Genomic DNA, 22,632 nt, shown 5'->3' on the forward strand with positions numbered 1-22,632 from the left:
TTGATCGGTGTTTATGGTTTTGCGTATATCCATTGCTTTCTGGGAAGGGCTTTCAACTTTTAACAACTTACTTGGTCAATCTGATTCATGAATTCAACGGTAGACACTATCCATATCATACATCATTGCGGAGTAGGCCGTAGTTCAAAAGGGTTTTAGGGGACTTTCTTCTCTACGAGCTCACTGCAATAAGGGTGGCATTGTAATTTAACACTTTATTATGAAATTCGGATGCTTGGCAGTTGACCGATCTAGATCTCCCAGGCGTTGAGCACGGACGACTGTGGCACCGGCCTTTGAAACTAGTCCAATATTAACCTTGAAACCCTGCGCACCAATTAAAACGACAGGGTATAGTTCCAAGACTTCACCCATGTACATGTCAACCTTGGAACAATTCACGACTACGACCATTTACTATAAAGACAAAGAATAGAAAGAATGAACTCGTGGCTTCATTAAAAGTACTTCACTCTTCAGGCAACTGAGCAAGCAACAGGGCGATCTAAAAATCCAGAAAACCGCTGTAAGCAGGGAGAAACAGTGGATATTTGCAAAACACAAACATCATCCGAATCCCCATCACCCACGAAACAACGCGCCAGCCTATTTACCCAAATCTATTTTTCAGAGCGAATTTACAGCTGCTTGAGGACATTCTCGGCGCGGGAGAGGTCCAGGCTGTTCTTGGCGACCTCCTTGGCGGCGTAGGTGACCTTACCATGGTCGATGACGATCACGTAGCGGTAGGTGCGGCCCTCCTCATCAGCCCAGCCGATGCTCTTGGAGAACTTGGCATCGGGGTCGGAGAGGAAGAGCTAGAAGAAACACACGAGTTAGTCAATCGAGTCCATGGTTTTGTTTTGGGGAATTGGTGGTTGGAAGGAGGTGATGGATCACATACAATATCATCTCCGGTGACACCGTTGGCCTTGCCCCAGGCGCTCATGACGTAGGCATCGTTGTAAGCAAGGACGGCAACCTGGTCGACACCCTTGGCGCGGAGCTCGGGGAGCTTCTGGATGTACTCGGGGACGTGGTTGGCGGAGCAGACGGGAGTGAAAGCACCTGTAGAGAGTGGCGGTCAGCACGAGAACCTTGCAGGAAGAAAATTGAAAATTTTCGAAAGAGCGGTCACATACCGGGAAGAGCGAAGAGGATGACCTTCTTGTTGGCCCACTCCTTGGAGGCGTAGTAGTTGATGGGGATACCGCAAGAGGTGATCTCGCCGGCCTCCTCAGACCAGGGGATGTAGCTGTTTGTTTGTTAGCTGGATTGCAATTGAGTGGGGTAACCATGACTCACGAGAAGACAACGTCCTCGGGGAAGGCGTCGCCAGCCTTGAAACCCTTAGTAGCCATTTTGATTGAATTGAGAGAGAGAGAGAGAGAGATTGGAAGTTAAGATTGTGGATACGGAGAAGAGAGGAAGGGGGGAAGAAGTGTATTTAATATTTATGGCTGACACATATCGGCCCATCGGGATTTAAGTGGGCCCCTTGGATTTACCTTGGACGTGAGGTGATCCGAAAAAGAAAGATACCGAACCACATGGATTATCAAGAAAGACGGCCGAGACTCGTTATCTGATTTGTATTCTGAACGAATCGGATCTAAGATGACTCAGCCCGTCTCTCTAGGCCATTAAGATAAGTTTCGGATTTAATATTTCTGGCTGTTCCTGGTCGTTCTTCGGGCTTCTTAGGAACAAGTTTATTGTTGTCATTGGCCGACAATTGAGGGACTGAGGTGGGGGATGATGTTATTCAATGCCTGATATACAAGGCAGAAGGTGGGATGATAAGGTCATGTGATCTATATGCATGAGTGCCTGGGTGCCTTGATACATCTCTCAAGCCAAAGACTCCTTGATGTCGATGACGTTCAACTCGAAGACGCAAGATCCGATGTGAAACAACCCATATGTAACACTATAGCTGCATGTACAATACCTCTGGAATTTTATTGAGATAGACTAAGCCATAGCTTGCCCAACATCTTCTTCAGACGTCACCTTGGATCGTCACTAGTTATATTCACGCCACTTGCCCGTGCTCGCATATAAGAAGAAGCGAGACATGTCTTGCTCTCGCTCATTCAACCCACTAAGACAAGTTTTCTAGTTCTATACTCAATCAGGGCGTCCACCATGCTGTGGCCTAACCCACCGTGACACCCTGCGAGCACGCAGCTATTGCTGCTGCTAACCTTGGAATGCCATGAGGCCGGGGAGCACTCTTGAGTATGACCTTGTTAGATGCTGGGCCGCAATTTAGCACAATCTGACCAATGTGACGTCCTTGACCAAATTATCAGAAGGGCCTTCTCCATCCCAGTGTGTGATGTCTTAGTCTAACTGGGTGAATTTTGCCTTAGGGGAGGAGCTTCATCGCTCTGCCAAAAGCCTGTTTTTACCTGTTATTGCGCTCCATGCAATAGGCCTGGGATAATATCTAGGATTCTGTCGTTTAGCAATTCCCCGTTCCTCTAGGATATAGTTCAGGTCAAAGGAGAGGAAGCTAATGCTCCTATCAAACACATACAAGCCCATATTTATTATCTAGGACGTTTCCGCACTCAGCGTCAATAATCCTCCCACATGGCACTAAACATTTCAAGCTCTCCTGACGTCCGACATTAGAGAGCGTTTAGGGGACAACATCAATACCGCGACCTCGTGTTTGCCTTGGTGGTTCATCTTTTAAACTTAAGTTTGAGACTAGAAGATATGATCTGCGGGAACCTCGTATATAAAGATGCGATATCCCTTCTTTAGCTATATTCCCACTATAGCGTCGTTTTCTAGGACCATTCATATCGACCTTCTTACCTTAGTATGTGCCCGTTTTAGTACGTACACTATACTAACATAGTGCGGAGCGACAATAAGTGAGGTTTAGGAAAAGCTTTGAGAGTTACCAGTAGTCCAGCCAGCTAAGAAGACTTATAACCTATAGAGATCACTACATAAAGAATATCACTATGAAGAAAGACTCGTGTGATTCCTATGACACGAAGTGGAGGGAGAGCTAAGGAGAGAGAGAGTAGCTAACTACATTATTCCATTCCGATGGGAGGACTGACATCCCTCAGGCCAGCAAACAGGAGTGAAGGCCCTGTCTACTTTGGCAGTCAGGCTGCTTCCATAAAGTAAAAAGAAGGAGACTTCATTCAATTCTTGTTTGTTTCTTCCGAACGCCGATTTCTCGTTCAGCATCCTTCTGTTTTACAACTCAAGGGTCATATCACACCCCCGCCATCTTCTCTTTCTCAGAAGCCATCAATTCTACCATTCTTCGTACTCCATACCGAGAAGGAACCTGATGTTTTTCACCATGTCACCGTCCCGTGTCAAAACAAGACCACTAGAATGTGAGAATACTATGCTACGCCTCTATCTAGAATCATGTTGACTAATTTGCCTAGTTTGCCCAAATTGTGCTAGCTACCTGACCATCTCGCCCCGTCTCGCCGATTCAGCCCCGGGGTTTCAAAACTACTTTACTTGCCGAGCATGCCCATACATCTTTCCGGTGTCAGAAAGTGAATCTTCTGGTGACAAGTTCTCTGGCGATAACGAGACCACCGACAATGAGGCTGTCGGTAACAAGGCTGTCGCCAACGATCCTGTCGCCAAAGCCACCAACGAGCCTGCCAAATAAGGCTGTCACCAAGGAACTTGTCGACGATGAAGCTATTATCGGTGAATCTGTCAACGGTGAAATTGCTGACCATATCTCGTGGGGATGTCTCTGAAGCATACGTACATACCGCTGTCAACGCCTATCAAATTTGCTCCTTAAAGCCGTATTAATGGTTGGATCAATATTTATCTAGTTTTTCATAAGACCCTTGAGTACTATGTATTAGGAGATAGGTAAGCTAACTGCAGCGGGAAGGCTCTTTGGCGTGTTCAGCGAAATAGTAGCATGATAGGGATCCCGCATTGGCAATGCCTCGGGTTAATTTGCTGTATTTAATCGAAAGCAAAGTTTCCGACTTTAGTAATACCGCTTTGGACACCCAAATTGAATACATATTCACTTCTACTTTCACTGATTCCATCTTGAGACCCATACTGCCAGTATCAGAATGTCATTTATAGATCAATGCCAGTAAAGGAGTCAGGCGGAGTCGTACATGCGCCTCTAACTTCCTTTGGAAATATATCAGCAACTTCCCGTGGAACGGGTTTGATAACCGGGGTTGAGCAGCGGATTTCGGGATTCAAATGTGAGCTCCATATATAAATGCCCTAATTGTACTATGATTGCACGACATATTCATGCTATGGCAGAAGCAGATTTACTATCGAGTCAAAAGCCATTGCCGACCGAACCAGTTGTACAGGACTCTCTTCGTGCACCAGCAGAAGAACACAGGGAAGCACCAACGCAATCTAACAATGACCATGACCATCTCACCCCAAAGAAAACATGGCGTTTCTGGGCTGTGTTCCCAGCACTATGCGTGACAACTTTTCTCTCAGCCCTCGACACATCCATTCTCTCAACTGCCCTTCCCACAATCGCCCTTGAGATTGACGCCGGCGAACTATACATGTGGATCACAAACTCATACATTCTATCATCGACGGTAGTCCTACCACTCTTTGGCCAGACCGCGAACATCTTCGGTCGAAGATGGATGTTGATCATCTCGGTTGTCCTATTTGCCTTGGGGAGCGGCATGGCCGGTGGTTCGAAGAACACCAGACTGCTTATCACGGGACGAACAATCCAAGGCATCGGCGGCGGTGGTATCAATACCCTCGTGGACATCGTCATTTGTGACCTTGTCCCCCTTCGTCAGAGAGGTAAATATGTCGCGCTCATGGCAGCTGTGTGGGCAGTTGGAACAGTGATCGGCCCCTTGCTAGGCGGTGCATTCGCCCAGTATGTCTCGTGGCGTTGGGTCTTCTATATCAACCTACCGCTTTGTGCTGCGTCAATTCTGCTGCTAGTGCTATTCCTGCGAGTCACCCACCCGCGCAGTGGTGGTACTGTGTGGCACCAGCTCAAGCGGGTGGACCTCGTTGGTAATTCTATCCTTACAGCTGCCGTTATCTCGATTTTGCTCGCTCTCACTTGGGCTGGAACAACCTATGCTTGGTCTTCATGGCGTGTTATCTTACCTCTTATCCTAGGATTTGGAGGACTCTTCCTTTTCTACCTGCATCAGATCTCACGATTCTGTGCCGAGCCCTCAATTCCACTCCGGCTGTTCTCAAGCGGCACTGGAACCTGCGCACTGTGGATTGCTTTCCTTCAATCTGTCCTGCTATACTGGGTTGGATATTTCCTGCCAGTCTATTTCCAAGCTATACGTAATTCGACTGCCACGGAATCCGGGCTATACGTGCTTCCCATCACAGCCGCAATTGCACCTTTTGGTATCATCACGGCATTTATCATCGCCATCACTGGCAAATACCGCATCTTCCACTTTCTGGGATATATATTCCTCACGATTGCCAGTGGCCTCTTCTCGCTCCTAGATGACCATTCACCTGCTCGCGACTGGGCTGGCTTTCAGATACTCTTTGGCGCTGGTTCTGGTATGATCTTATCCAGCACCCTACCTCCGATTCAGGCATCGCTATCCGAGTCCGATGTGGCTACTGCAACTTCTACCTGGGCGTTTATGCGTAGCTTTGGTTGTATATGGGGTATTGTTATTCCAACTACTATTTTCAATGCACGGGTCCAGGAGCTGCTGTATCGCGTCAGTGATGTGTCTCTGCGCGCAAAGCTTGCTAATGGCGGTGCATATGCTATGACCAGTCAAGGGCTGATGAGTACCTTGAGTAATACCCCGAATCTAATGGCGGAAGTGCTCAGTGTTTATCAAGATAGCTTGCGGTGGGTTTGGTGGATTTCGATCCCGTTTGGTGGTGTCGGGTTGCTTCTCTGTATACCCATCAAGCAATTGGAGCTCACGGAGGAGTTGAATACACAGTTTGGACTACACGATGCTACAATAAATAAAGAGGGGTGAATCGTCAATTTCATTTTGTTATAGATGGATGCATGTGGCTATTTGGGAATATTATCAGAGGTTATGAGACAGGGGGTCGTCACAGATGTTTCAAGGCTCCTGTGTTTGTATGTCTGATAGCTTGTTCCTTTAATCACCCGCATATATCGCTTTCTATCCGTCGGTGTATTCTTTTCTTGGGATGACTCGGCAGAAACCACCCCGTGTCACTTCAAAAATCATCGGGAAAAGAAATATCGAGATACCATGTTAATGCCTTGTATCATTAACATGGGGCGTCGTCTCCATCAAACGAGCTAAAGTAACAGCTTCCCGAAGCGCCCGTCCAACATGTCCACGCACACCAGCCTCTTCCATCACCATCAACCCACCAATCGTGCATCCCTCAGGAGACGTCCCTTGATCCTTCAACAGAGCAGGGTGAATACCACTCTGAAGCATCGTCGCCGTCCCTTGCATTGACTGAAAGATCATAGTATGAGCCAGATCCCGTGGAAGACCAACTGCCACCGCAGCATCAATCATCGCATCGCAAATCACAGCGAAGAAAGCCGGCGTTGAGCCCCCGACAGCGGTAGTAGCATTCATCAACCTCGGATCAACATGTACCGCCTTGCCAATCTGCTCGAAGATCGACGTCGTTATCTGGAGATACCGTTCCGGCAATACAGGCTCCGATGTCTCAATAGCCGTAAGCGACTGAGAGACCTGGGCTGCGATATTTGGCAATGTGCGCACCACCCAGGCCCTGTCTGCTGTATTGTCGGTGGTGGTTGCGCTGCCGTATAGTGTGGTTTCGAGCTTTTGTCTCGTCCAGCCGGCTGCAATGCTGATGAGAAGTTTATTGGATAAGGCCTCACGGAGCCCGGGTTGTGTCAGGACGGTCTCGATATCGGCGGGGTCGGCGCCTAGAATGATCACGTTGGCGTTTTGGACAGCTTGGACACCGTTGCCGCGAGAAATGGTTATTTTGTCCAGGGATTCGACGAATCGCTCGGAGATTCTCCTCTCTGAGATTTCACTGCGCACGCATGCGGTGTATCGAGCAAACGGTAGCTCTTTGGACCTTTCCGCGGGTGCATTGACCAAGCCATCTAGGATGGCAATGCCTAGGTTTCCTACAAAGTAGGAGCATTAGTCGATGTATTTTACCTATGGGCTTGCGCACTTACCACAGCCTAGGATGCAAAGAGTTCCCTCTTGGATATCCATTTGATTGACGTTCAACTCAGGGAAAGTAAATTATTGGAAGGAATCGAAAGCAGCACAAGTTTTGAAGAACATCGGGAGCATTTCCGAGTGTGGAGAATCCATACCCCGCTTGAATCGAATCTGTACATGCACGGATGAGCTGGGTTTTAGCATATTCGTATCTTTCAAGAGATGTGCTTTTCTCCAACTGTGCTTTGTAGCTCTCGCCTTTACGCAGCTGCATACATCCCTGGACAAGTGTAGTCAAACATGTAGAAATCTCGAAAGAGGCTTGAAAGCAATCTCCATAGTTTAAATAGAAATACAATAGGAAACATATCGGCGGAACATCGGAAGTCCTCCCGATTATCGGCCGCTAATAGTTTCCCCTCACACTCCTCACTGCTTTTCCTATCTCAGGCCCTTTTTCTCCAATTCCGCACAATATGACGGGGTTGAGAATGCGGGGAGAATACTATATCAGCTTAATAGCCCGCAAATAGATGTTTATCTTCTTTAATGGCTTCCGCATCAGATTCTATTATTATTGTCGGCGCTGGTGCCGCTAGCCTCTCGGTAGCACTACATCTTTCTCTACGAGGCTACACAAATATCTCAGTGTTTGCAAAAGATGATTATATCCCTTTCGGAGATTTGACAAATGTAGTGTACCCCTAGAAGCCGTTTATTTTCCATAAAGGAAAAGGGGGTAGAATAATTGCTGATGGCTATATAGGTCTATCGCTCAGCACAAGATGCAGGCGTGCAATTTTTCTTGGGACAACAAGTCGACCAAATAGCCTACGTGAGCACATTGACCGGGAAAAAGAGCGCCGGTATCCGCACAAGGAATGGATTTTATCCCTCCTCGCTCGTCATTATCGAAGCTGGGGCTGGGGATAATTCATCCGAAATTGGCCAGTTGCATGGCCCCAACTCCTTGGCCATACCCCTCTCTTCCTACACCAACACCAGCTCGAAGTCTCTTGTTGAATACGTCCCACAAACGTCTTTTTCGGTTATACTGCTGTTGAGAAACCCAGTACAAAGCTCCCAGATATCTTTGGTGGGACCGCTGGTCCTAGATCTCTTGGCGGCAAGGAGTGGTCAACAGTCGGAGAATTCATCTCAACCCTTGTCTAAGCTGTGAAGGGGTTTCATCGACCTAAAAGCAAATCGATATATTCACTATCATTCAATAATTCACCGTCGAAACTGACTGGATCTCCGTGACACCGACCGAGGCCGGCGATGTACAGTAGAAGTTTCTACGAAGTAAATATAGAAAATATCAAAATTCAACCTACATCTACTCTATTCTTCAAACGTAAAACAGCATGATTTTATTCATGAATTATTTAGACGCCAGAACCCAGGCACTAAAATCAATGAGTCGATGTTTGCTGCCGCCGACGAGGCCTATCAACCCGCTCAGGGTTAACCAATTCAGGAGCTCCCGGAATCAACACAGCCCAACCAAGACAGGGGCGACAAGAGCCCATCCCAAAAGCCTCAGTAATACGGAGGACGGGACGTGGATTGGGACAAGGTACTCGTCTCTCACGGGCATTCGCTTCTTTACAGCGCTCGATCCACACTGCTTCTGTGTGTCCACAACCACTGATGCCGCAGTGGCCGCGATACCATTTATAACGCATTTTGCACATGATGGGTGATGGGGTTGTTAGAAATGGTAGATCACAGGCGTAAGTACTCGTGATACTAGTCTTGGGGGGAGACGCTGTGGTAGAATATGGAGTTTGGGAAGAAAACTTCCATATTTGTAGGATCTCAAAAAGGTTTATAGAACTCAATGAAATAAATAGCATTGTGTTTGGATTTCTTTCATCCTAGACTTTGCCTTATCTGAGATAAAGAGATCTGTGTATGGCACAGCTATGATTGGGAACAAGGCATTATTTTTTTGATATCTTTGTTCTAAATATAAACTATTCCTACATCGGTTTTTCATACAACATACTTACTACATGCTACGAAGGAGGCCAGAGCTAGATTGAAGTATAATGGGTTGCTTCATTTGTCTTCGCAATCTGGTCGATTGACAAGCCTCGTTTAGGTGTTTTGGACCCAAGACCTAGTATCCGACTCTTGAAGGTTCAATGCAAATATGACATGCCAGGAATCATCAATTAAGACCAATGAAGCATTGGCCACCGCGCGTCATGATCTCAACAACCGTAGTATGGGACGTATCATTTCCTCGTCCACAACCATAGCCGAGTCGCCCTATATTATTAGTTAAAATATAACGAGTAGCAAAACTTGAACCAATAATTGTTGCGTTTAGAGTATCGGAAGCTTGAGGCGATGAAAAGGTCTTTAGAATGGATCCAAGGACGTTCTGCAGTGTTAGTATCCGAACTACAGAAGGTACTATTGGAGGAAAGTCTGACTTAATGACAGCATTTCGGTATAGCAACTAAACACCTGTGGAAGTCAAAGGGGTGAAAATGACCCTGAATATGTAACAAACAGTACAGATAGAAAGTTACATACTAAACCGCCCTAGATCGATGCACTGTATGGTGACCAGGAATATGGAGATACATAATCCTATTTCTATCAAGGCTTAACTACCATGACTGTGGATCACAAGGGACCTGGAAATTAAATGACATTTTTGTTCCTACCTTCGAACCTTATAAATTGTGCCCTAAACATAGTTCATCTGATGTTGTGGCTTGGGCGTTACTAGGGAGCTCAAACCACAACGATCATAAACAAGGTAACCAAAATGAATATACGGTTGCCTGGGAATATTGTTCCCGTGCTTGAAGATCCAATTGTTGGGTTTAGCTTGCTTGGAAGTTTAGCTTAAGATTTATATATATTTGACATAGTAGTGGACTCGCTTGTGGTTAGAAAGAATATATATATTTCTCACATTTACTGGAACATCTACCCAAATGTCAATTATAAACCAACAATCTAGCGAATATCCTGCCTCTCAAGCCTGAACAATGAGAAGAATTTCATTTATTTATTAAGAGGACTTATATTATTAGTACATCTTTTTTGTTGCAAGATCCAGTATATCTGCCTGCTGGCTATATGGCCAGTGATTTGTCTGTCAAAACACGTTATAATTTTTGCCCCCAAGTCCATTGTATTAAATTACTTATATACTTCTTTTCATACAAATCTGTCCTAGATTCTTCTAAGAATAAGCAACACATCCATTATTGGTATTAGGACCTCCACGGCAACGTTGGCCATGACGCGGACATGACTAAAGCTCTCTGCGGGTCCAGGGCTTGGAAGGGGTCAAGTCTACGCAATCCGACCTGAAGACTAATCTGATCTCATACCTCGAAATTCTCACCATGGCAGATCTCAAGCCACAATTTACCGTGGAGACTGCGCAGAAAAAAGTCAAAGCAGCGCAGGATTTGTGGAATACGAAGTACGTCTCGGATTTCTTATCTCTATGACCCTTGATAGACCATGTGGTCGAAAAAAGGGCATTGAAGGTTTCATCCCTTGCATTCTTGCCGACTTGTCGCTGCGGATTGTCCTGGGCACGAGCATACCTCTAACGGGAAGGGTGCATCTTGCGTTCTTGAGATGGACTGTTTTGGCAAAAGTGGATGACGTAGTGATTCCCTCTGACCTTGCACGATTAGGGACCCCGCCCGAGTCGCTCAGGCATACACCCCAACGTGTATCTGGCGTGTTCGAGATTCGTTCTTTACCGGGACAGAGTCTATCGTTGCGTTCCTGGAAGCAAAATGGAAACGCGAGCAGAGTTATCGACTTCGGAAGGAACTTTTTGCTTTTGGGGATGATCGCATCGCTGTGCAGTTTTGGTATGAGTTTCAGGATGCCCAAGATGGAATGCGCTGGAAGAGGTGTTATGGGTTGGAAGACTGGACTTTTGATGGGACAGGAAAGATGCGCAAACGTATGATGAGTGGGAATGATGTCCTAATCGGACCTGAAGGGAATGGTGAGGGACGATGGTTTACAGATGGCGTTAATGTGAACGATGCACCTATTAGTGAACAGCATTGGTGATGTTACAATGGATATGGATGAATCTGACTAGTTGAATGGGCACTGAGAATGTATTATGGTACCATTACTGCGGAGCTCTATACAAAGTTCACATAATGAAGGCTAGCTGTATGTATATACTGTGCATCTTTATCTCGACTCTTACTTTGACCCCAAGAACCGGATATCAGAACATGAAGAACTTAAGGGTATGGAATGCTCAGCATAAATAAGACCCCTGTACAGATAAGATGGCTTTGTGGCCCTAGAGTTGAGGGTGGATTTGTTGTTATACCCCTTCTTTAGGGGAATGTCGTCTCTCCTGTCGATCGCAATTGATGTTGACCATGAGAGAGCATTACATTTATACGAGATCAAAATGTTCAAGAATGAATCAAACATGAGTCTGGGATAATAAGAAAAAAAAGAGAAGAAGAAAAAAAAAAAAAAAAGCAAATCCATTCAGATAGGCGCCAGCGGAGGTAGAGGTGTGAATAGTGACAGCTCGGACGGTTCTGCCTCGTTACCGTCCTAGGTCAAATCCCACAATACGATAGACAAATATGCCCAGGTGTATACATGGAATCAAACAACTAGTAAACATATAGTAAACAGTAAACAGTAAACAGTAGACGGTGCTAAGTACATTCCGATGGGAAGGAAGGAATTCCTCTCATTCCAGTCCAAGCATGCCAACCTCTTCTTCAACGACACTTCCAGTCTTTCCCCCCTCAGTCTTGTGTTTTCATCTCATTTTCAGTTTGGGTTTGTCGCTTGAGATCATTTGTCTTTTTTTTTCCCTTCTCCCGCTGCATCTCCGTCAATGATGTGGTGTTGACTAGCCCTTGTCACTCTTTGGTCTTTTTCGTCTTTCTTTCCCAGAGAAGTCTGGAGCCGATCTTTACACCAAACTTCTTCTCATTGACAGTTTGAAGGAGTTGTATTTTTTTTTGCGTTTTACCTAATTTCCCGTGCGTTGGGTATGATCTCTTTGTTGACGTTAAACGGGCAGCTAATCGGGATCTAGATTGACGACTAATCACCCAACTTTGACCAGAACTGGAAAGACTTGGAAACGCCAACATGTCTCATACCAGATCTAGCTTGGACCAGAGGATGTCGGACATTAATGAGTCCCAGCGAAGACGTCAGCCCTTGGGAGATGTGTCGAGCCGGATGAACCACTCCAAGTCGCCAAATGTCGAGACACCGCGCCTGAGAATCGAGGAATCTGAGCAACTGAAGAGTCCTGACCGGATGTCGCTTTGTATGACTCCAACCCCGCAACGAAACAAGGAAAACGAGCGCCTCTCCGTGGCCACCGATGTCCAGTCCAACTCGGCCCGAAACTCCATCATGTCTGCAGCATCCATCCTGTCAACCAAAGGGAAGAGAAAAACACATGTGGGACCCTGGCAGCTGGGACGAACACTGGGGAAAGGGGCCACTGGACGGGTTCGACTGGCTAAGCATGCTGTCACCGGACACACGGCGGCGATCAAGATTGTGTCAAAAAAATCAGCTGCGATGGTTCAGAGTGAGAGTATCGCGGCAATGGACCGAAACATGGGGAACTTCCCTACCAACCCAGCCACCCGACAAATGCCTTGTGGTATTGAACGTGAAGTGGTCATCATGAAGTTGATTGAGCATCCGAATGTAATCAGTCTCTATGATGTTTGGGAAAACCGTGGAGAATTGTTTGTCCCCACCACCTTTGGAACCGAAAGCACACTAACACTATAGCTAGGTATCTTGTTCTTGAACACGTTGAGGGTGGAGAGTTGTTCGATTATGTATCTAAGAATGGACCACTACCGGAAGAAGAGGCCGTGCGACTGTTCCGACAGATCATTGCGGCCCTTGGGTATTGTCATCGTTTCAATATCTGCCACCGCGATTTGAAGCCCGAAAACATCTTGCTTGATTCAAACCATAATATCAAGCTTGCTGATTTTGGTATGGCCGCGCTGCAACCTGCAGGCCACTGGTTGAACACTTCCTGCGGTAGCCCTCACTACGCAGCACCGGAGATCATATATGGTCGAAAATATCGTGGTGACAGAGCTGATATGTGGAGCTGTGGTATTATTCTCTATGCCCTTTTGACTGGTTACTTGCCTTTTGATGGAGGAGATTTGGGAAATACCCTGCGGCTTGTGAAGAAAGGAGACTACAGCATACCTTCCGAGTTGAGCGATGAAGCAGCCGATCTCATCCAGCGTATCCTCCAAAAGCGCCCAGAGGATCGGATATCCATGAAAAACATTTGGTTGCATCCATTGTTAACCAAATATGAAAAGCTTCACAATGCCATGGTCGACCACTACGTCGGTCCTCCTCCCGCCCTGTCGACGAAGGACTGCGGCCAAACCTTGTCCTGTCAACAGGACATCGACCTGGATATCCTCCGCAATTTGCAGACCTTGTGGCATGATGTTAAGGCCGAGGACTTGATTCAACGGCTTCTATGCATCGAGTAAGTACCACCTGCTCATTATTAAAACGAGATACATGATGCTAACAAAACCCTCTTAGACCGACTCACGAGCGAATGTTCTACAACGCTTTGGCAAAATTTCGCGATGAGCAGCTAGAGAACTACCAAGGACAGCCTCTAGAGTACTCGGCTAGTGACTATCACCACATCTCCCGCACCAGTGGTAAAGTCCGTCGAGGCCGCAGCCAGACAGGCCAGGGTAGTTCCAAGCGCCGCGCTCAATGCCCATCTATTAAAGAGTTCCCTCGTCGTCTCAGCTCCTTCAAGGAGCCGAGGTCCTTCAGTACTATGGAGACCTATGACCCATACCGGTCACCCAAGCACGGCAGCACAGCATCGGAAGCCCAGTCCCATATTACTGTCCACCAAGAGTCATCAGAGCAATCGGAAGCTATGCTATCGTCGCCAAGGGTGAAGCCTCCCCCTTCAATTATGGAAGAGGAAGAGCCAGAGGAATTGGATGGACCGGATGGCTCACCATTCACTGTTGTCCAGAAGCGGAAGCACGGGCCCAGCTCTCTGAAGTCTTTCGTCTCTTCCAAGGTCCCTCATTCCAGCTCCCGCACTCCAGGAGTGCCGGCACATTCCATGAGCTATCGTCGCAACGTTTCCTTCCATCACGCTCGCAACCGCTCTCATGGATCTACAATTGGAAAATCCAAGAAGAGAAAGATGAATCAGAAAAATGAGATCAAGCGGTCCCCGAGCACCTGCAGCTTGCAGCTTATGGCAGATGGCCTCGACCTCCCGGGCATGCCAAGTAGCCCACCCCTACCAGCACAGCCAACCGTGGTCCGAGCGAATGCTCCAAAGGTGAAGAGCATGGGCCAAGCCAGAAAAGTCCGCGATTCAGACTACACTTGGAAGGAGGACACTCGAAAAGTCTCCCATGAGCTCAGCCAGATCTGTGAGGAGGCATTCAATGGAAGCTCTGTTACAACCATTCGCACTACGAGCGGTGGCTCTGGATACGAAACACCGGCAACTCCAGTGTCAATGGCAAGCCCTGAGCAAGTTCCAGCCGCCTCAGGAATTCCAGTGTTTAACACTTCCCAGGAGTCATCCCGGTCTTCCAATATCAAGGTGCTTACCGAGACACGTCAGAAGTTCGTTGAGCGCAGCCGGGGCCAAAATGATAATGTTCGTGCCTACCTTTCTGGTGTCATCTCTCATCTCGATCGCTTGATTGAATACGACCAGGCCCAGGATGGTACACGGAGAGAGTCGGATGTAGCATCTTCCCAAGATCCTTTCGTCACTTCGTTGAACGAGGCCTTGCTCCCTGTTATCAAGGAGGATCGGGCAAGTCCTGTTCGCGCGCCCAGTGAGAAAAGCCCTCGACGCAAGCCAAAGCAACGGAACCCGCTCGCTCCATCTCAGGGGGGCGATGCTATGGCAACCATTCGAATGGTCCCCCACAGCTCACTCTCCTGCATGGACGAAGTTAAACCTCTAACCATTAGGAAGAAGAACTCCAGTAAATTTGCTTCGTTGGATGTTCATGAATTCGCTATGAGTGACTCCCCGGGCCGCGATCAGGGCTTTTCCATTCGGCCTCGACATGCTGGTCAATCTACTGGGCTGGATCCCATCGAAGAAGTTCCTCTGTCCCCCAAGAAGACAACAGCCCGGGGTCCCGATGCGAAGAAATGGTCATGGTTCAAATATCGCCCTCAGGGCCCAGATAATCCTCCTGCTCTCCCCCCCAAGGACAGCCACCTCATTATTCCCAGTGGAGCCACCACTGTGCACACCCCAATTACCATCCAGCCCGCTTTGCCTCCAAAAGCCGAGAATACCGAGCGAGTCGCAAGGCGAAAAGCATCTGTAGATCGCTTTGGGGGTGGCTTTTTCAAGAAACTTCTAACAAAAAAGTCCAACCAGAATATGCAAGAACTTCCTGTTGGTAAGTATAACACCGGCAATTTTTGTGTAATATTCTAACCAATATAGACAAGGAGAAAGGCATGGAAACCATGCCAACCAAGGATAACCGTCACTCTTCTCTGATGTGCAAGGGACTTGCCGACACCGACAGTTCCATTGAAGCCGATGATTCGCCAAACCCACCCCGCAACAAGCGCCGCTCGATTGCGAATCACAACTGGTTTGCGCGGGTTTTCCAAATTAAGCCCGCTACACATGTCATTGCGTTGAGCACATCAAAGTCCAAGGCACGCAAGGAACTTTACAAGCTCCTTCGCGAGTGGCGGGACTTCGGCATGGAGGATGTGTACCTCGATAGGGCCAACAGCATCGTTCACGGTCGTATCAGCGAAGCAAATGGTAAGTTACTCATTTTATCAGATATAGCGTCTTTACTAATCTTAATCTCCCTTTAGTCCTCCATCTCCGAGAGGTTGAGTTCACTGCTGAATTCTACACTGTCCTTGAGCACGGCGACCCAGCCAACCTCAGCTTGGTCCGCTTCAAACAGGAGCGTGGTGCCGCCTCGTCTTTCAACAAGGTCGTTGAGACTGTGCAGAGCACCCTCATGCGCCGTGGCATGGTTGTTGAGGACCCATATCGTGCAAAGGAGATGTCGCGCATTCTCGACTCTGTTCCCAACCGCAAACGGGTTATTTCATGACACATTTTCTTAATATCCCTCGATTTTGCCACCAAGCATCTTCTTTGAAAACTATCAGCCAACTATCGTCTTTTATTTCTCAACATTGCGCCCGCAAAACACCCCACAAGCATGCTGCGTTCCAGCCCTGCAAAAGCATTTCCTTTGCATCTCATCGTCTGACCATTCACATCCACGCTCATTTTCGTCTCATACAAGATCCCAGAAACCACACAGGCCCAGTATTGCTGGCCACATTCATATTTTTTTTTTTTTTTCTTCAATCATTTCTTGTCTGCCAGCCACTTTCTCTACTTGTTAATTATCTATTTCTTTTCATCCCAAGTTTTTTCCTTCTGAGTTCCTTTCCCATTCGGTAATCCTAGCAGATACTCTAGTCCTTTGATTCTCTCCCTTCATTCCCTGGTTTTGGCACGTCAACAACTTGGCATAATGCTTAATTTCGGCGCCTGAGATATTTGTTCCCCACCCATATCCTCGCTATTCTAGATCATCGAAGCCTTGAAGATGTCCATGTACTTAAATAGTGCTATCAAAGCATCTGTGCTAGTATTTTCCATCCGCTTGATTATCCTTGGTGTATATACATAGTACTCCCAAATCATCCGTCCAGATTAGGGCAAGTCACGTGGTGGGTCTTCACATACCTATATGTTGGTACCTACATAGGTACGTCTACCCCTGCCGGCTCTCCAACGTACATACATACGTACATAAGTGGTCTAGGCAACGCTGGATGTCACAGGTACATGAAGTACCATGAAAAGAATGCAATACTCGAGCTCCATTATGCAGCCAAGATTCCCCCTTCGCAGGGGACAAGCCACCAATATTTCCGTTGTCTAAGACCTAGAAGGCATTCAACCCTTCTAATACTACCCCATACTTCGATAAGAAAACCCGATAAGCAGGAAGTAAGGGAAATGGAACCCCAGAATACAGAGAAAACTAGGAATGCAGTCCGGATCGGATTTTCACATTGAAACGGTTGGATCTGCAAAAGGGAGAGGAATACGGTGTAATTCGCATATATTTCATCAGAAAGCGCTCAGAGATACAAGATCCCAAGGTGGAATAGCATGCGGCAATAAGTGAATAGCAGAAAGAGTTCAAACAACCTCCGGATATAAGTATAAGCAGATATTTGATAGCGAAAAGACAGGCAGTAGCAAGAACACGAAACAGATATAAGATCAAAACAGTTCCAACGATGATCAACGCGAAGGGAAAAAGATGACACAGCCGACCCACGTCTTTTAGTCGCGTAGGCGAAAAAGCAGATGGCCACACATACATCCGTGAAAGACGTAAAAAGAGTAAAGAGACGAATGCCTTCCCAGTAATGTAAAAATGAAGAACGAACCCGAGTGAAGGACAAAAGCTGACATTGCAAAAAAGCGATGAGTGAAAACAAGATAAATTGCAAAAAAAAAAAAAAATACAAATAGCCACCCGAAAATCAAATAATGCGGACGATTGTCTGCGCCTCGTAGTGAAATGGATTCCACGGAAAAGACACCCGGACAGAGTGTGACATGCGAGTTAAACCGATTGAGGTTAGCACATGAACTGCATGCATCCTGAAAATGCCAAATCACTCTCTGAGCAAATCCAATTGGATTCGCAATTAGTCAGATATTGGAGCCGAGAAAGATAAATAAAAAAAGAAATAGGGAAGTAAAAATTCATATGCCGATAAAACCAGAGCCCATAAGTCTGGAAGTTTCAGTATCAAGTTCAAATTCGTGCTCGTGAAGCTCGTGGGTTCGCGTTTTGTGACCTTGCAAATAGATCAGAGTATGACGTTCTTGTGGCGTTCATCCAGGTACTCGTCATTGTCTGGAATGTGATTCCGAAGCTCCCCTTGCAGCCTGATTTTAGGAGAGTCGGGTCCCACAACGGCCCGACGAGACCTTGAATCTTGCTTTCAAATTCCAGCACTCGACACATGGCTCTCGGACCGTGTGGCCAGCACACGGTTCATTCCGAATGGTCCTCATTCCTCACCGATTCCGTAACGCATTTTTCATGCGTGTTCCTAGTTTCCACTAGGATATCCAATAGCATGAAGTTTACTATTGCGGGCCGCGGCGATTCAGCGCATTGAGCATGTCGCTATCGGTACTGGAGCGGCCTTGGGAATCGCCGGGGTTCAGCATATCGCGCACGTTCAATCCACCTCGTTGCGAGCCACCAGGGGTAGAAGTTGGCGGTGGTGTCACACCGCCTGGCTGAGGGGTACCGCTTTGCTTGATTGGCGCGCTGCCCTGCTGAGCTGGAACTGGGGGAACGCTACCCTGGTGTGGAGTCATAGGCGCCTGGTGGGGTTGCATGGGTGGGAAAGGCGAGCCGTGAGGTGAGGAGGAGGGACGTGCGTCATAGTTATAAGCCGATGGCGGCGAGGTGCGTCGATCGTGAGCAGGCGGAGGGGGATATGCGTAAGGGCTCGGCGTAGTGTGAGTTTGGTATCCTGGAGCAGATCCGGCGGGTGTCACGGGAGCCAGATTGGTTGGATCAGGGTACTCAAACCCAGAGTTTGAGCCTCGACGGTGTCTCTGAGTATCAAAACATCAGCTCGGATCTCTTGTTCTTACCAAAGGGGGAATGGCGGCCTTACCGGATCGGGCATGGTTGACGCAAGGGGCAGCGGGGCACCATCCATGGGGGGTCGTCCGTTTTGATAGTACATCCCTTGGGGCGGCGGCAAGGTGGTCTCTGGGCCCTGTGGCTGCTGTTGAGGGGGCAGAGGCTGTCCATGGGCGCCATACAGGACAGGTGGTCCACCACGGCCCCCTGGTCCTGGTCCATTCTGTCCAGGCCGTAGATGAGGGTAGGCGGTGTGTGCGGGCACAAAGGCCTGTGTTTGCGAAGAGACCGGAGTGAACATGCAGTCTTGGTTGAATCGAACACAGTTGCTGCACCGTCCATCTGCGGAAGTCTCGAATCCCGAGCAGCGAATCTATGTAAAAATTAGCGCGTAATTCGCAGATGGGGAGGAATCTCCGTACCTTCCGGCGCCGACAGTACCGGCATGCAATGGCCGTTCGCTGTCGCGGAGCTGCTGCTTGGTAAGGCCCTTGTCCTGCTTGGGGTCCATATGCATCGGCGCGATAAGGACCCGGCGGAGGTGGGAGACGGTAGGGATCTTGCGCTCCGTGGATAGCGTTCATGGCTTGTGGATGCGGATATCTTGGATCCGGATACTGCGCCGGGGGATATTGTGATGGGGCGTACTGCGGAGGAGGAGGAGGATACTGCGATGGCGCGTATTGTGCGGGAGGGGGATATTGATAGGCACGGTCCTGGTCAGGTGGCGGAGGGTAGGAAGTCGGCGGATACTATAAAGCTATCAGCAACCGGAGCCGCAAAGTCACAGCATTTGTGAACTGATTCAGAGATAGCACATACTGGGTAGGGAGCCTGATCATCTGGATTGTTCCACTGAGTGGCTCTAGGATCTCTTGTATCTCTGTCTCGAGGATCCCGATTTGGATCACCCTGACGGTTAGGGTCGTGATCGTTGGGAAGGCCCGACATTTGTGTTGTTGGGAGAGTAAGACGAGATGAGTCAAGGATGCAGGGATGTGACGTTCGAGTTATTGAAAAAGGGAGTTCGAATCACACGGACAAAGTGAGTATAGCGCGGTCACGCAGGGGAAGGGGAAGAAGGGCAGACGCAAGAAGATCCCAAACAGAAAAAGGAAATAGGAAATAGGGAAGAAGGGGAAAAAAAAAGGAAGAAAAAAGGAAAAAAAAGACGATTATGACGTGAGCAGGTACGAGGAAGTTGAAAAACCCCACGAGATAAGCAGAGAGAAGAAAAAGAAGCTTAGATCGGAATGGGCAATAAAGGAAATAAAGGGAAATAAAAGGAAAGGGAATTATTTGATTGGAATAGCACAGGGGAATTTTTAGAGAACGGGGTGGAGCCCGGGCAGCGCGGGCTAAAGCGGCGCCAGTGACCCATAGACATGGAGGGGGGATTACTGTATGTGTATCTATACGGATTGTAACAACCTTGGAAGTCCTCATGGATGTCGAATTGCATACATCGAGTATGACCTTACATTACGCTTTCAATTCGTCAGGTGAAACATTCCAAAATTCCAAGGTTGGAGAGGCTTTGAACCATGGATTTGAATCTAGCGTACCAGACTTTGGTTATGAAGCCGAGAACGGCGACCGCTTTTATTTTATTTTATTTCATTTCATTTTATATTTATATATATTTTTTTTCCTTTTCCAACTAGCAGTAGCGCCCGAGAGTAACTTTCCACGTTTTTCGCCACTCTACATTATCTGGAAGAATATACCTACAGAATAAAGGAGCTCGACAACATACAGAAAGGTTCAACTATCAAAGTTGACATCATCAGTATGGCAGGTGACCTCTCATTTTGCATGGATCAATCCATGCACGCAATTCCTCCGAGTGACCCTTGCTGCGTAACCGTCCATGGACGAACGACCGCCTCGGACCGTAGTCGCACAACCGCAACCGGCCCCGCGGAACCAGGATTATTTTCCATGGCGATGGGCTCGGGTCGGGGCGACACATTCCCATGCATATCGGGGTTGGTTTGATTGTATTTTAATTTTTTTTTAATTCTAACCATTTAATTGATATTATCATCTATAATATTGGCAGTTTTCTTACCTTAACCAGGTATACCTAGTCCATCAATGTACATAGAACTACTGCATGTTGGTACTATGAAAGAAAAATTCAAGCGGTGAAAGTGTGGCGATCAGACTTCAGCTGAGGGAGTGGGGTAGAGCTTGACCACTCGCCACTCTTCATAACGAAGGAGCATCCATACGAATACTATAGTTGGATATGGAAGTCTGGCACGAAGTATGAAGGAAGGAAAAAATGTGGCGATAGCGGATCCCTTCTTTTTTTATGACCGAAACGAACCAGGCTTCGGAAGAAAAGAGGGAGAGAAGACAGAACGAGGTGGAGTGCCCTAAGTTCCCAGGGCTGTAGCACTGGATCCGGAAAGCCCATAATGAGCCAAGGTAACCTGCATTAGCGCTGCGCTGACAGGGCGGGTTCCTTGTCCAGAGCCACAACCACGTTGTACGGGGGGGGGGCCATTTAGCGTACGCCTGTCACCGCCAATCCCGTGAACTTTTCGGCCCAATTCATCTACCATGTACAGATAATGTGGGTTTGAGATATATGAATAATGGCAGAAAGTCATGAGGATGGCAAAAAAAAAAGATAGTCCGCACTCGCAACCATGGATTGAATAATCGAGTAAATTGTAATAATACGAGTACATACGATTGCCAGGATTAATCAATCAAGTTTCGGGGTACTTGTCCCACGGGCCGCTCCGGCCTTCCCGCCGATCTATGCATGTGTGCCATCTGGCAAAAATACCTCGGTTGTTACAGTACAGTATTTCGTCTCGAGAACACATATATCTTCGAGTCTATCCTAGAATTTATTCTAGTTATGTTAGATACTTTTATTGGATGATATAATTATAGGAAACACAAACTAAAATATGTACATGTATGTGGTGATCGGTTCAAGTTTCCGTTTTCATAAATACTACATAGTATGCACTATCCGTAATACGGAGTAAAATAGAGTACCAATATAAAACAATTCAGGCCACGTTTTTCGAACCCAATCGACTGCATTGCCGTCCGCATCTTTCCGTTCCCCACTCTCTGGCGTGGCCTGTTCAGCTTTGTCCCCTCTAGCGTACTCTCCAGACACTCCATGATCCACCCGATCCAAAAACGCTGGCCACTCGATACTGTTTGTCCTGGGGACGCGCTAGTTGTCCTCCAAACTAGTCCTTTCGACAGGGACTGAGCGTTGATTGTTGAAACTGAAAGCCCAACATTAGGGGACTCATTCCGACCGGGCCTTTTTGTAGGCTGCGACGTTCCCAAGGTTTTTTTTACTTACGTATAATATTTTGTACTTTTGTTTTCTTGTTTCAACTTTACATTTAGTGTAATTTTTTTAATCTCTTTTAGTCTCTTTTGGTTTTTGTTCCAATTCCTATTAGCCATACAATCCCCCCCTTTATCCACACGGGAGCGCGTCTATCAGCAAGGATGGAGACGGGTCGGGCACTAATAGGCGCAGCCCGCATGTCATTACAGTCACGGGAACACCATATGGACCAATATAGTAATGGGAACGAGATAACAGGGCTAAGGTCTGTGCTGGGGATCTGACGTGGCGAGGGGTTTTTTTTCCCTGCACTGAGCCGGAACGAGGAAGTGCTTTCAGAGTCGGTGTACAACGAACGAACTCGAACGTGCAGGTCGTGTGATGGAATATGCCTGCTGACTACCTGATCCTAGGAAAAGCATAT

General features: G+C 47.5%; 9 protein-coding genes across 9 annotated transcripts; 5 read left to right on the top strand and 4 right to left on the bottom strand.

The window, feature by feature from the left end:
* Positions 1-638: 638 nt before the first annotated feature.
* On the bottom strand, positions 639-1,361 carry N7447_007172 (peroxiredoxin family protein; the record flags this gene model as incomplete). The annotated part of the gene is made up of 4 exons (XM_057231434.1): positions 639-818; positions 905-1,068; positions 1,143-1,255; positions 1,306-1,361. 4 exons carry the CDS (start codon positions 1,359-1,361, stop codon positions 639-641), a joined length of 513 nt encoding a protein of 170 aa, XP_057086524.1.
* Positions 1,362-3,334: 1,973 nt separating this feature from the next.
* Positions 3,335-3,661, top strand: N7447_007173 (uncharacterized protein; the record flags this gene model as incomplete). Its single annotated transcript, XM_057231435.1, has 2 exons — positions 3,335-3,371; positions 3,426-3,661. 2 exons carry the CDS (start codon positions 3,335-3,337, stop codon positions 3,659-3,661), a joined length of 273 nt encoding a protein of 90 aa, XP_057086525.1.
* A 628-nt stretch (positions 3,662-4,289) lies between these two features.
* On the top strand, positions 4,290-5,996 carry N7447_007174 (Major facilitator superfamily domain general substrate transporter; the record flags this gene model as incomplete). The annotated part of the gene is made up of 1 exon (XM_057231436.1): positions 4,290-5,996. One exon carries the CDS (start codon positions 4,290-4,292, stop codon positions 5,994-5,996), a length of 1,707 nt encoding a protein of 568 aa, XP_057086526.1.
* A 249-nt stretch (positions 5,997-6,245) lies between these two features.
* Positions 6,246-7,208, bottom strand: N7447_007175 (pyrroline-5-carboxylate reductase family protein; the record flags this gene model as incomplete). Its single annotated transcript, XM_057231437.1, has 2 exons — positions 6,246-7,114; positions 7,169-7,208. The coding sequence occupies 2 exons, from the start codon at positions 7,206-7,208 to the stop codon at positions 6,246-6,248; spliced, it is 909 nt and encodes a 302-aa protein (XP_057086527.1).
* A 498-nt stretch (positions 7,209-7,706) lies between these two features.
* Positions 7,707-8,337, top strand: N7447_007176 (FAD-dependent oxidoreductase; the record flags this gene model as incomplete). Its single annotated transcript, XM_057231438.1, has 2 exons — positions 7,707-7,853; positions 7,924-8,337. The coding sequence occupies 2 exons, from the start codon at positions 7,707-7,709 to the stop codon at positions 8,335-8,337; spliced, it is 561 nt and encodes a 186-aa protein (XP_057086528.1).
* A 235-nt stretch (positions 8,338-8,572) lies between these two features.
* Positions 8,573-8,854, bottom strand: N7447_007177 (uncharacterized protein; the record flags this gene model as incomplete). The annotated part of the gene is made up of 1 exon (XM_057231439.1): positions 8,573-8,854. One exon carries the CDS (start codon positions 8,852-8,854, stop codon positions 8,573-8,575), a length of 282 nt encoding a protein of 93 aa, XP_057086529.1.
* Positions 8,855-10,531: 1,677 nt separating this feature from the next.
* N7447_007178 (nuclear transport factor 2 family protein) lies at positions 10,532-11,222 on the top strand (the record flags this gene model as incomplete). The annotated part of the gene is made up of 2 exons (XM_057231440.1): positions 10,532-10,611; positions 10,832-11,222. The coding sequence occupies 2 exons, from the start codon at positions 10,532-10,534 to the stop codon at positions 11,220-11,222; spliced, it is 471 nt and encodes a 156-aa protein (XP_057086530.1).
* A 1,095-nt stretch (positions 11,223-12,317) lies between these two features.
* Positions 12,318-16,291, top strand: N7447_007179 (serine/threonine-protein kinase; the record flags this gene model as incomplete). Its single annotated transcript, XM_057231441.1, has 5 exons — positions 12,318-12,901; positions 12,952-13,680; positions 13,740-15,607; positions 15,655-15,987; positions 16,044-16,291. The coding sequence occupies 5 exons, from the start codon at positions 12,318-12,320 to the stop codon at positions 16,289-16,291; spliced, it is 3,762 nt and encodes a 1,253-aa protein (XP_057086531.1).
* A 2,075-nt stretch (positions 16,292-18,366) lies between these two features.
* On the bottom strand, positions 18,367-19,828 carry N7447_007180 (Zn(II)2Cys6 transcription factor domain-containing protein; the record flags this gene model as incomplete). Its single annotated transcript, XM_057231442.1, has 4 exons — positions 18,367-18,846; positions 18,909-19,250; positions 19,300-19,629; positions 19,700-19,828. 4 exons carry the CDS (start codon positions 19,826-19,828, stop codon positions 18,367-18,369), a joined length of 1,281 nt encoding a protein of 426 aa, XP_057086532.1.
* Positions 19,829-22,632: the final 2,804 nt, after the last annotated feature.

The sequence above is a fragment of the Penicillium robsamsonii genome, assembly GCF_028829455.1.
Source record: "Penicillium robsamsonii strain IBT 29466 chromosome Unknown utg000003l_segment0_segment0, whole genome shotgun sequence".
NCBI lineage: Eukaryota > Fungi > Ascomycota > Eurotiomycetes > Eurotiales > Aspergillaceae > Penicillium > Penicillium robsamsonii.